The 13,720-nt window shown below is 44.0% G+C and overlaps 1 protein-coding gene across 2 annotated transcripts in view; it reads left to right on the forward strand.

Annotated features, from left to right (window-relative positions):
• Positions 1–13,720, forward strand: part of KNSTRN (kinetochore localized astrin (SPAG5) binding protein) — a 1,051,623-nt gene that overhangs the window by 463,452 nt on the left and 574,451 nt on the right. For both annotated transcript variants that reach the window (XM_044074175.1, XM_044074176.1), the window contains one exon: positions 6,131–6,178. In XM_044074175.1, the coding sequence (XP_043930110.1) occupies positions 6,131–6,178 (48 nt within the window). The remainder of the gene's footprint in view (positions 1–6,130; positions 6,179–13,720) is intronic.

Consider the following 13,720-nt stretch of genomic DNA (forward strand, 5'->3'; position numbering starts at 1 on the left):
CATAATATACCAAACATACTAGTCGTTGATGACTCAGTTGTGAGACGCACCATTGTCCCCCTCACCAGAATCGACAAGGAGAAGGTCATGGTCAGTTGTCTGTCAGGTGCCAGAATCCGCCATATCATGCACGAACTAAAGTCTCTCCACAACAAATACAAGTATGACTGTCATTGTCCATGTTGGTGTGTGACTTGAGATTTACCTCCCTGTACTATGTGAAGAGAGACATGATTGAGCTCTGAGTATGTGCCCCAGGCAGGTAAGACCCTAGCCCTAAGCAGCATCCTATCTTCACCAAGAATGATACAACAATACCAACAAAAAATAATTGACTTCAACAATTGGCTTTGTTTCTGGTGTCTTTCCAAGGGATCCAGTATCTTCCTGGGATGACACGGTTGACAGGCCTTGATGCTTTGCCAGAGATGGTCTCCACCTGTCACCCCTGGGATTCTGGACCCCAGCCAAAGCTCTTGCCTCACCCATTGTGCCGTTTTTAGGCTATGTCCCAAAGACAAATCTTCCAATGTAAAAGATCTCTCAAAAAGCAAATTGAAGGTCATGCTGCTTAACACTAGGAACCTTAACCTGAAAATGCACTCCATGGAGGTTCTCCTTACACTGGCAGATGCAGATGTCTGTGTGGTCATGGAAACTTGGTTCAGGGCTGCTGAGAGCATCCCTGCCTTACCAGGCTATATCTCATTCCGACCCCAAAATAAGGTCAGGAAGGCTAAAGTTGGTGGAGTCTTTATCTTCATTAAGGACAGGCACATTTCCAGACTGGTTTGCCAGTACAACACACTGGAATTACTCCAGGTGCAGCTGACAGTTGGCAAGACACCCATCCAAGTTATAGCTAGCTATAGACCCCCCTCCATGACTCAGGACACCCACTTCTCCTACCTGAACCTACTTGTCTTCATCAAGGTACCCCCTAACACCCCTGATCCTTGGTGACTTCAACTACCCTACCATAAACTGGGTGAACTATTGCTGCATTAATGCACCCACCCAATGATTTCTTGACTTCATCAATTCTAATGCACTAAAGCAGCTAGTCTCATCCCCCACAAGGGTAGATAACATTCTGGACTTTGTTCTCACCAACATGGGCAATCAGTAAACCACTCCCATAGTATGTTCTTCCCTGATGGGATCAGTTAATCTGTCTGTCTTAATCGAAGTTTCTATCCCACCCCTATCCATAACCAGGCTAAAAAACTTCTCAAAAGCTGACTACAACCTTCTAAGGAAGGCATCAGTAGCTTCACACCACTGCCCCCCCCTCAGAATATGCAGACAACTATGATGAACAGTACTCCAATGCAGTATACAAGCACCTGTACAACTGCATGGAATTGGCCATACCCAACAGAACTAACATCTGCTCCTCAAGGAAACACAAACTTGTCTGGTGGACATCCTCTATCAGCAGGTTTTATAACAAAAGGAAGAAATTGTTGTCCAAGGGTAAAAAAAGAACAAATTCCAAATTGGAAAAACTCCGTTCTCAGCCTCAACAAGCAAATTAGATCACTAGCGGAAACCTCCAAAGACAATTATGAATTGAAACTAGCCTCTGAAACAAAGGAAAACCACAAAGCTGCCTTCAGTTACATCAGGAACCTCTATGCCAAAGCCCAGGTTTGTTCCGAATTAGTACTTAACGGTACCACTTAACACTGATCCTGTTGACTTAGTCAACCTGCTAGCCAGATAGGTTCAGGGCAAACTTCACCCCCTTTCCCCTCAAAGACCCATTTGACATCGCCAATACTTGTCCCGCACCTCACATCTCCGTAGATCGTGTTAAAGGCCCTATCCAAGGCAAAAGACCACAGCTTCCATGGGACCAGTTAGTATCCCAGGCTGTATACTACACCATCTCCAGCAAGACATAGCTTTGCCATTGAGCACTTTATTCAACCACAGCCTAAGTAAAGGCTTCATTCCACCAGAGTGGCGAACTGCCAATGTCATCCCCTTGCACAAAGTTGGTGTCACTACTGAGACTGGAAACTCCCCATTAGCCTGACAAGTCTGATCTGTAAAGCCATGGAGCGTATTATTATTATTATTATTATTATTATTATGGATCTCATAAAAAAGGACATAGGCAATCTCCAAACACTTGACCCCACCCTGTTTGGATTCATCAAAGGCAGATCTTGCCTGCTGAACCTGGTTGACTTCTTTGAGATGGTCACCAAGGCCCTGGATGAGGGAAGGTCAGTATATACAGCTTACCTTAACTTTGCCAAGACCTTTGACACAATCCCTCACTCAGGCATCATCGAAAAGCTAACGCAGCTTGGTGTAAATCCCTATCTCATCAGGTGTATGGCCAACTGGCTCCCCAATATTACTTACAAGGTCAAAATGGGTTCCTCCACCTCCGTAAGCAGACCTGTCACTAATGGTGCTCCCCAGGGATCTGTCCTGGGACCCCTACTGTTTGGCATATATTTCTCAGAGGTCCAGCAAGCAAAGACAAAAGGCCTGTGGCTGACCAAGTTTGCAGATGATGCAAGTTGGCTGCTGTCATTGACTCCCAAATGATGATAAAATACTGCAAGTGGGTCTCACAGCAACAAATGACTGGTGCCAAAGTCATGGCCTTAAGTTAAATACAAAATGTATTATGCCATTCATCAAAAACATGGCCCCTACTAATTACCACATTAGCAGCAAGCCCCTAAGCACACAACCTGTGGTGAGAAACCTGGGTACTCAGGTTGACAACAATCTCAGATTCGACCATTGTGTAGTGGCAGTGGTCAGAAAAGCCTTTTAGTTGGTTCATCTCATAAGTAAAGGGATTGCATCCAGAAAAAAGGAGGTTATTACCTCTCTGTACTCCTCCCTCATTAGGCCAGTAAGCGAGTATAACGCCCTGTTTGGTATGTACCTCTCCAAACACCTGCATCAACTGGAAAGGCCACATAAATACTTGACAAAAAAAATCCATGGCCCCCAACACCTGTCCAATGCGGACAGGCTCAAATCACTATCATTCTACTCTGTACTGTATGGATTGCTCAGAGGTGATCTGTGTCTCACCTTACAAGGCAGTATCGGACCCTGCCCTACGAGAGGTGCTCCATATCCATAAGTCTAACTCCTCGTACATTACCCCCTCAAAAAAGGCCTAATCTAATATGCAACATCAGCAAAACCTGCTGGAGAGACAGATTTGTATCCCAGAGGGCTACCCCATCTCTGGAATAAACTTCCCAAACATGTCGGGTACGTCACTGACCCTCTTCAAGGGCAACCTTGATGATTGGTTGGGAAACTGCATATATGTCCCCAGGGCTCCACCTGTGTTCCTCATTGACAGGGGCGACAGGTCCTAACAGAGGTTTCTTTTTTGGGGATAAACTCTTGGCTAGGCTTGTAAGGGCTTCAGGGCCATTAGCCCAGTAACCTCCTATGATCCTGTCCTGTGTGGATCATCTGAAATCACTGTCACTTTATTCTGTTCGATATAGACTACTCAGAGGTGATCTCTGCCTTGTATGTAAGGCAATCTTTGACCCTGCTTTACTGGAATTGCTGCATATCCCCAAGCCAAATGGTACACTGGTTACTCGCTCTAAAGATCTTAACCTGGTATGTGACATTAATAGAACCTGCAGGAGGGACAGATTTGTCTCCCAGAAGTTACCACACCTTTGGAACAAACTCCCGCTTCATGTCAAGCAGAGCACCTCTTCAAACACAGTCTGAATGATTGGATGGGTAACGGTCAATGCACGTGGGGGGTTCCACCTGTGTTCCTCTTGGACAGGGGCAAAAGATGCTGATCATGGAAATAAGGGTAGAACTTGGCTAGGTTTGTAAGGGCCATAATTCCACACAAAAGAGACATAACTTGGGCTTGGTTTCAATATACGTGTTCACTCGTTCATTTATTTCATTTACCTTGTGTGGTTATGTTTGTTTCTTTGTGCTAAAAGAAACAAAAGCCTCCCACCCTCCAGTCCATGTGTCCATTTTATTTGTATTTTTTTAACATCTTGCACAGCCCTGCAAATACTGTCAAATGTTTTTCCATATCCTTTTCCAGTGTCTTACCATTGCTAAAGTGAAGACTTTTCCTCCTTTCCATCAGCTTGTTAAATCGATTATAATAATTTTTCTGCAATGAATGTGTAAAAAAAATACTTCACCCAGTCATACATTTAGCAGCAAAACTAAAATTGTCCAACATTGCATCCAGAAAAGTTATCTCTACTATGAGTATTGGAAAGTGTTTGTTTGTTTGTACAAGGAAGCCCAGCAGCTTCACCAGATAGGATTGCACAGCATACCTGTCTTTGTGTACCCCTTTTGCTCCAGTCCTTATTAAAGATCTGTTGTACCCAGTCACCTCATTCAGTTGCATGGCTGCTACATAACTCCTCCTACTGCCAGCTACTACTGCTACTCATAGCATTTCAGCATTAACTGTTCTGATATGTTTTAGAATATATATATATATATATATATATATATATCAGCTGTACACCACAAATCTATTAATTACCTTTATTTTTTAAATTAATATTTTTTTGTTTGTTCTCTCCACTGTAACTGTTTATGTGCCGCATACCACTGAAAAACATGTCTCTTGTAATTTGTGTGTATACTGATCATGTCTAAATAACTAAATGTGTCTGTAATTTTTCTTTGTGGAGCTTTTCTCCCCGGGCCTCTGCTGAAAAAGGGCCTTTTCGGCTCAGTCAGACACCTCGGTTAACAAATGTGAAATAAAAAATAAAATAAATATATATGGGCTTTGTGTGTATTTAAATGGATTGCTTTTTTGTTTTTGTCATTTTCCACTGAAGGCGCTATCTGAGGTGCTAAAGTGTATTGGTGTTTTATAATAAATTAGTTTCATTTTATTTTTTTTTTGGGGGGGGGGGGTTTAATGTCTTCTGAATTCTTCCATCCGTTGACCAGCCAGTCCATACAAATCTAAATTGATAAGTAGCACTTTGCCTTACTGTTCTTACTGCATTGTTTTGGGCATGAGAAGGTGCAAGCTCATTTGTATTGCAGGAGCCATAGTCTGTGACTCACCATTTAAAATCACTTTTATGTTATGTTAAGAGTTTTACAAGCTGTTATAAACCTTTTGCACTAAGAGTTATGTAGCTCTTAAACTACAGAGCTTTGAATATTCACAGCTGCTTCCACTGTTCCCCAGCATTTCCATCTATTGTGTTTTATTGGCCCTGCTTGGGGAAGGGAGGTGCTTCTACTCGCTCATACTTTCTTTGCTTCTCATGCTGACTAACAGTCTGACAGCACATCTTTTTAGCACCAAGAAGCACTTAAAAGGTAAACCAGTGACCTCATGTTCTGGTGCTCAGGGCTTCAAAATAAACTCAAATCTTTTTTCCTGCACATCTCACTTCTTCATCTCCTTGATACTCAATGGATTTGCCACCCAGCAGGGCACGTCAGACTGTTTTGATGATGTGTATGTAGATAGTTCTCAAATAGCAGCCCTTCTGAGTGAAGAAAGTGCTATTTAAACTTCTAAAATGTTCCCCTCCTTGTTGTTTTACAGGCTTTACTAAGATATGTAGACCCTTTGCTGTTAGGAGTTCTACTAGTGTGACCCAACCCAATTTCTTGGAGCATAAAAATCTCATTGCTTCTGCTTTGGCCCTCCTCTGTGTGATATCTCCAGGCAAGTTGCACTTTTCTTGCTGTCGTGCTCATTGGATAGATGTCAGACAGCAACCCTTATTAGCACTAAGACACAGTAGTTGCACTTAAGTATTTTTGATAGCAGATAATCTTTGTAAACTTACTTAAAAAATCCTCCCACAATCAGAAAAAAGCAGAGAAAGATCATAACAATATGTTCACAAACTTAGAGTAAAGTTACTTTTAACAGCCACTTTAATTAATCTAAATAGTATCTAGTGATGGCAATTGCTGAAGAGGAAAATCACCCATTTACTCAAAGGAAGGAACTAAAACTGTGTTATGGGGAGTGGAGGGTAGTTGAGAATAAATTTGTGTCATGCTCCTAAATGTAGCTTTTTATATCATAGCAAATAACACTGATTTCTTTTACTCGTATTACTTTCTGTACTTTTTGTCACAACTTTTGTTTATCCCACAGATCAAAGACAACTACTGTTTCCAAGGCTCCAACTGTTGCTACCAGAGGGTATGTATTTATACATAACTAAATCATGATAATTTTTCTTTGCATAACGATGGTTTCGGTTTATCTAGAAACAGACGTAAAAAAAAAATTGCATTACTTCTTTCCCATTAATAATCAAAGTTTGTGATGCTTGACTTTTTTTTTGTTTTGTTTTTTTGCTGTACTATTAGATTTATTAACTTTTTTCCATGTGTGTGCAGTTTTTAGGGCAAAGTACCTTGACATATCAGTTTTATTTTATGTGGACTTGTGTTTTTTGGATTTTAAATACAAACAGTTGGGGGAGTTTAGATTTTGGCACCTTTATGGTGAAAAGGACTTGTCTAGTATGTCTGTTCTCTTGTTTGTTTAAAAATAAGTTGTGCATAATAGTGTGCTAGTGAATATAATTTAAAAAAAAAAAAAAAAGATTGTTTTATAGTCAGCTGATGTGTTTGGGCTTTTCCCCATTACTAAAGCTAAGAAGAGTACATCTTAAACTGTCTAAAGTAGGACCTCTTCACTGATGCACTTAGTTCAATTTTTTTTCTCTTTTTCAATGGGAGTATAACCTCTGGGAAGCATTCCATTCATTTTAAGGAGAATAAGGCCAAACAACACACATGGAAAGTGCCTACTAAGTTATTATGTACATGATCTCTAAATAAAAATCTGCCTAATCAGCAGAGACCTCCAAAGCAGACACCCAAGCAACCGCTACCCCAAAACAAAACACATGCAACACATAGCTCACAAAGCCAGTGTGCCGAACAGTCACAGCCCTTAAGGCTAAACAACACACCTGATACACTTGTAATAGGTGACTCTATCATCAGGCACACTGACGTCCCGCTCACCAGGCTGAACAAGGAGAAGGTCACGGTGAGCTGCCTGTCGGGCACTAGGATCCGCCACATAACACAAGCACTCAGGCACTCCAAGGCAAGTACAAATATGACTCAGTCATTGTCCATGCTGGTGTGAATGATCTGAGATGTACCTCCCTGGACTACATGAAAAGAGACATAGAGGAGCTCTCCGAGCATGTAGCCCAGGCTGGTATGACCCTGACCTTGAGTAGCATCTTACCCTCACCAAGAATGATGCCACAATATGAAGACAAGATGATCAATTTCAACAATTGGCTTAAGTATTGGTGTCATTCAAAGGGGATCCAATGCCTGTCTGCCTGGGATGACATGCTCGACAAGCCATGATGTTTTGCTAGGGACGGCTTGCACCTGTCACCCCTGGGCTTTCGGATATTGGCAAAGGCTCTTGCCACCCCCATAGTGCCTTTTTTAGGCAAGGCTCAAAAGACAAATCCACCTCCATAGGTATCACAAGGGATAAGAAACTAAGAGTAATGCTACTCAACGCCAGAAGTCTAAACCTCAAGATGCACGCACTCGAAACTCTCCTTAGCATGGAGAACATTGATATCTGTGCAGTAACAGAAACCTGGTTCAAGGCTCCTGAGAGCACCCCAGCACTACCAGGTTATACCTCATACCATGTTTTTCGGCCCCAAAACTTGGACCGAACCACAAAAGGAGGGGGGTATCAATATTAGTCAAAGATACCCACACCTCCAGGTTGGTGGCACAGCACGAAGCATCAGAGACTATCCATGTGCAACTAACAGTGGGTAAAACTGCCTTCCAGTTTATAGCCTGCTACAGACCACCCTCCCAAACCCAGGAACCCCACTCGGCCTTCCTGAGAACACTGGAAAATATGAAGTTCTCTCCAAACACCATTATATTGGGCGACTTCAACTACCCTAACATAGACTGGGAGCATTACTCTAGCTCCAACACCCTAGCCCGAAGGTTCCTAGAATTTATAAACTCAAATGCTATGGAACAACTTTTTGTCACTCTCACAAGAGGGGAAAACTTACTGGACCTGATCATCACCAACATGGGGACTCTATGCTCCAGACCAGAAGTGTATCCCTCACTGGTAAGATCAGACCATAAACTAATCTCACTAGATATTCACATCCCGACCCCAGCCCCTGCCCAGAAAACCACAGTGAAAAACTTCTCTAAAGCAAATTTCACACTCCTCAAAACCGAGGTGGAATCCTTCAAAGCCCCTGGGCCTGTGGAAAATACGGCCCAGACCGCAGAATCCTTTATAAACGCATTCTATGAACACCTTCAGGAATGCATGGATCATGCAATCCCAAATAAAACCAAGACCCAATCCTCCAAAGTTAGGCGACCTGTCTGGTGGACCCCAGCCATAAACAAACTATACAATAGAAGGAGGAAGCTACTACATGATAGAGCAAAATCCCAAAAAGGGAAGGCATCTCTGATCAGTATTAGCAAAAAACTACGGGCACTCATAAAATCGTCTAAGGCCAGCTTCAAGAGAAAAAGTGCACAGGACACTAAGGATAATCACAAGGCTTTCTTTAGTTATGTTAGGAACCTGGGTGGGAATTCCCAGATATGCTCAGAATTAGTCCAAAATGACAAAAAATACACCTAGCCCACAGACATTGCCAACATCCTAGCTGACAGGTTCAGCGCAAACTTCTCCCCCCCTTTCCCACCAAAAGGGCAAATATCTATCCCAGCAGAGTGCTGCCCCCCCTGACATCTCAGATGCTCAGGTAAGAGCTGCCCTCTCTAAAGCAAAAAACACAGCATCAATGGGACCAGACGGTGTCCCGGGCTGTGTCCTACATGAACTCCAAGAAGAACTAAACCCAAACATAAAACTACTGTTCAATCTCAGCCTTACTACAGGATATGTACCCAAAGAGTGGCGTACAGCAACAGTGGTCCCTGTCCACAAAGGTGGTGCCTCAACGGATCCTGGAAACTATCGCCCCATAAGCCTGACTAGCTTTGTCTGCAAAGCTATGGAAAGGATCATCATGGACCTCATAAAGATATTGGGGACCTACAGACACTGGATCCTACACAATTCGGCTTTAAGGGCAGATCCTGCCTCTTAAACCTAGTTGGTTTCTTTGAAATAGTCACCAAGGCCATTGACGAGGGGAAGGTGGTCCACACAGCCTACCTGAACCTTGCAAAAGCCTTCGATACAATACCCCACTTGGGCATTATAGATAGGCTCACCAGCTTAAATATAAAACTGGCTCAAGGACAGCACCCACATGGTTATAATTGCTGGAGCCATGTCAGACTCCAAACCAGTTACAAGTGGCATCCCACAAGGCTCAGTCCTGGGACCTCTCTTGTTCGGTATATATTTCTCGGAGGTACAGGCTAACACGGAAGGACTGTGGCTGACCAAGTTTGCAGATGACTGCAAACTGGGCGCCATAATTGACTCTCCAGCCGACACAAGCATCCTACAAAAGGGCCTCATAGAAACAGACAACTGGTGCCAGAGCCATGGCCTCAAGCTAAACGCCAAAAAGTGTATAGTCATCCCCTTTGGCAAAAACAAAGTGCCGACAAATTACCACATAGGTGGTAATCCATTAAGTATGGAAGAAGTAATTAGGGACCTGGGGACCCAAGTTGATAGCAATCTCTCATTTGACAACCACGTGGCCAAAGTGGTTAGAAAAACATTTTATATAGCCCACCTAATCATGAAGGGATTCACATCTAGATCAGGGGAGGTCATCATGCCTCTTTACTCATCCCTCATCAGGCCCATAATTGAGTACAATGCCCCTTTTGGGATGTACCTTACCAGACACCTGCAGCAACTGGAAAGACCCCAAAAGTACCTCACCAAGAGGATCAAAGGGCTCAAACAGATGCCATATGCTGCCCGGTTAAAGAAACTCCAGCTGTACTCAGTGGCATACCGCCTGCTCAGAGGCGATCTGTGCCTGACGTATAAAGCCATGTCCAACCAGGAATTAATGGACATGCTGCACCTCAGAAAATCCAAATCCCATCAAGCTACGCGCTCGAGAGACTTGAACCTCAGCACTGAAATAAATGGGACATGCTGGAGGGACAGATTCATAACCCAGAGGCTCCCTTCATTCTGGAATAAAATCCCAGTCCAGGTTAGGCAGAGTCCCTCATTGACTCTCTTCAAGAGGAATCTTGATGAGTGGATGGGAGATGGTAGGTTTACCCTGGGTATCACTTCTGTGTCACTGTTAGACAGAGGCACAGTATACTAACCTCGAAAAAGGGCATAGCAAAATTCATTTAAAATGGGTGGCGAAAGCCAAACACACTCTGGCTAGGCTTATAAATGCCCTAGGGCAGATAGCCTAGTATGAACCTATGAACCTGTGAATCTGAGTATGCTATGGATTAGTAACACAAAAACTAAACCTTATGAAACATTCAATATGCTCAGGCATTTAATATGTTAATTAGCAATACTATCGCTTGTAAAATGTGCATAGTGTATCTCCTGATCCACTGTTTGCTCCATCTGGCTTCAACCTGTGGGTCTTCAGATCAGATTTGGATCCAACACCAGCCATTTCCAAAGTCTTTAGCCCTCTTGGCTCTGCCTGCCTTACCCACAACTCCTTGTTTCTCACTCTAATCCCTAGATCTAGTTTGCCACCATTCCAGTTAGCATCTCGATCTTGGCTCTATTCAGCATTTTCTGGTTATGAGTGTAGTGCTTTCTTTGAGATTTTTGCTATACCCATACCCTCTTTCTGCTTTTTTTCCCCATTGTATTTTGGTGCTGTGTCTTTTTAGGTAGCTAGGTAGGTAGGCTTATTTCCCTCTTTTGCTTGTCCGCTTGGACTTCCTGCCTTTTGGCCTGCTTGTTGTCGTTTCTTCTAGTGTAGTTAGTGTTTTTGTTGTCCATGTTCACTCTGTCTTGTAATTCTTTTATTGGTTATGGGCAAGGGTTTTAAAAAGTGCTTGAAAGCATTCACAGGTTACATTTGCATGATGGACATTTGAAGTGCATTTACTGTTTGGAAGCTTCACATCTGGATTTTGAATGTTCCATTTGTGAGGGGTTTGGAACTCAGACCATTAATGAGTGTAGGGCCAAGTTGGTCCTCAAAGGGCATCTCCACTCTGGTTCTCCCTCTTCTGTTTCTTACGTTGCTTCTCCTTTGGCTCCAAAGACTGGGTCCGAGAAGCCCTGACAGTTGGACCCCAGGCCTTCAACAGGGGATTGGAAAAGATCCTCTGTCTTCTGTTCTTGGTCCTTCCTCCTCAGGCTCAATGGATCCAAAGTTCACAAGATTTTCAGGTTCCCAGGCTGTCCTGGCACTAATATCGGCACCACCTCCTTGGAGCTGATCCCAATCAGTGCAGAAAACCAGCAAGGCTCTGTCCCTGGCTGTGAGCCTCACAAGCCCCTTCCTGATCAAAGGAACCCCTTCGGTAAGTTAGCCACCCCTTTTCACCATCCACCCCACCAGAGCGGTTGCTGGGTCTTCCCCCTCATTGCCCCATTTGAGTCCCCCCCTGCTTGGATTTGGCATACTGGGTCTTCATCTAAAAAAACTTCCAAGTCAAGTCCCCTTCTGTGGCATCATCCATCTGGTCATTGATGTCAGTGGGCAGCATTAAAACTTCAAAATTGGAGTAAATTATGAGGTTCTTTTTGCAGATGCAATTTAGGCCTTATCCCTTCAAATCCATTATCAGGACACTCAGCTCTATTCTTTTGGCTAATTCCTCCCTTGGCCCCATTGGATCCAATGTCTTGTGGGCCAGCTGATCTTCCACTCTCCAGGTCAGATCTGACAACTTGGACGTCTTCAGGTCCAACTCTTTCTTTGCTTGCTTTGACTTCTACTTTTTTGGGGCCATTGGGACCTCTGAGCTTTGCTGTCGAAGTCAGAGTTTTCAGGTTAGTGGTCAATGGTTCCTGCTTCAGGATAAGTCTCTTCCACTTGGGGCTTTGGCTTTGGACAGCTCAGTGCCTTTCTCAATGCTGGAGCTATTTATGACTCCCTTGGTATTGGGGGTTGTCTCTGGCACCTTTCGGGTTATGGTACTCTCGTCCTGGAGAGGCTAGTTTCTGTGTCAGCTTTCAAAGTTGTAGAGAGGATGTTCTCCTTTCATGAAAAGGGTCGGGTTTCTCCAGCTGGTGTCCCTTCCATTTTCTCATCTGTCTGCTCCTGGATAGCCTATGTCGGCAAGCCTCTATCCTGCCCCTGTGGCTGGACACTGAGCTGTTCCCTTTCTTCCCAGCTTTGTCAGAATGGGAGGTTTCAGAGAAGAGGAAGTGTAAAAGGAAATACCTCAACTCCCCAGAGGAGTCTGTTACTGAGGATACTGAAATCTAGGAAGGAGAGAAATTCCCCTAAGTTTCAGTTGGATGATGCCTTTTTTGTCGACTTATTGCAGCTACTTCATCAGCATGGAGGCTGGACACAGCAGCCCCCTCTTGGGAGGAGTCAGTCATTTGGAGGCCTTCAGCATAGGCCCAAGCAGGCCTTGAGTAGTTCCCCCCTCCAGATGCTGTTATAGATCTAGTGTCCTGGAGGGTGTGGAATGAACCCAGCACAGTGGAGCCTTATCCCCAAGCATTAGGATAAGATTCTCACTCCCCACCTAAGGACAGGCCACATTGGAGTAAGGGTCCAGCCATCTATGCTGTTTTGGTGGAAGGGGATGTATGAGGAGAAGGCCTCTACTCCCCCCCCCCCCCCCCAATCAGGGTGTATTGGGATTTGTATAATTTAGGGACGTGCTGCTATAGCTCATCCACTTTTGTGCTGAAAGCTTGTAATTACCAGTCACACTTGACAAAGACTTCACAAGGACTTAGTGTCTGAAGTGTCAAGAACCCTCAGGACACAGCAGTCTCTGGAGACACAGAAGTCGCTGGAGACTCAGTTGTCCACCCTGCTTTCCATTGCTAATATTTCAATGAGGCTAAGCTGAAATCCGGCTGATGGAGCATCTCTAACAACTAATGCCAATATTGTCATGCAGCACCACACTTGGATGTGTTTAGGTAACTTTGCGGATTGCTTCAAGGTGTCCTTTGTCAGTGCCCCTTTTGATGGGTCTTTCTTATTTGGGCCAGAATTTAGATAATCTGACAAGGAGTGAACTGAATGGGAAATCACTTACCACAGTTGAAGCATGTTTTGCTAACCATCATCAAACATTTTCAAGGAATCAGAAGGAGGGTAAACATCTCTTCAAAAAGTCACAGCAGTCTTCCCAGAGCACCCATTCAGAGGGTTCCTCCTGACGACTGGGGGAGGGAGGATCATAACGGATGCCTCCGGCAGTGCAGGGGCCGTCCACATAATTGGGGTTTCTGTGGGGCTTTCTCCAGCAGGCCCTTTCGGCGAGCCTGAATGGTTGCCTGACTGCTCTTCTCTGGAGGCAGTCAGAGATCATTTGGCTCTCCTTCCAAAAGTTTGGGAGGCCATCACCTCAGATGTGTGGATGTTGAGTCGTATCCAGATATTATTACATTCCCTTTTCAGAAGTTCCAAACTTTCATCAAAGATGTCTTTCAGATGTTTTATCCCATTAGAGACTGTATGCAGCTGTAGAGATCTGCAAGCTGCTTGTAATTTGAGTTGTTCAGGAGGTCACACCAAACTGGAAAGGATCCAGAGTCTATTCAAGGTTCTTTTTAGTTTCAAAAAAAACCAAGGACCTCAGA

Source organism: Protopterus annectens, chromosome 6.part0 (assembly GCF_019279795.1).
Source record: "Protopterus annectens isolate FY-2018-M chromosome 6.part0, PAN1.0, whole genome shotgun sequence".
Lineage (NCBI taxonomy): Eukaryota > Metazoa > Chordata > Ceratodontiformes > Protopteridae > Protopterus > Protopterus annectens.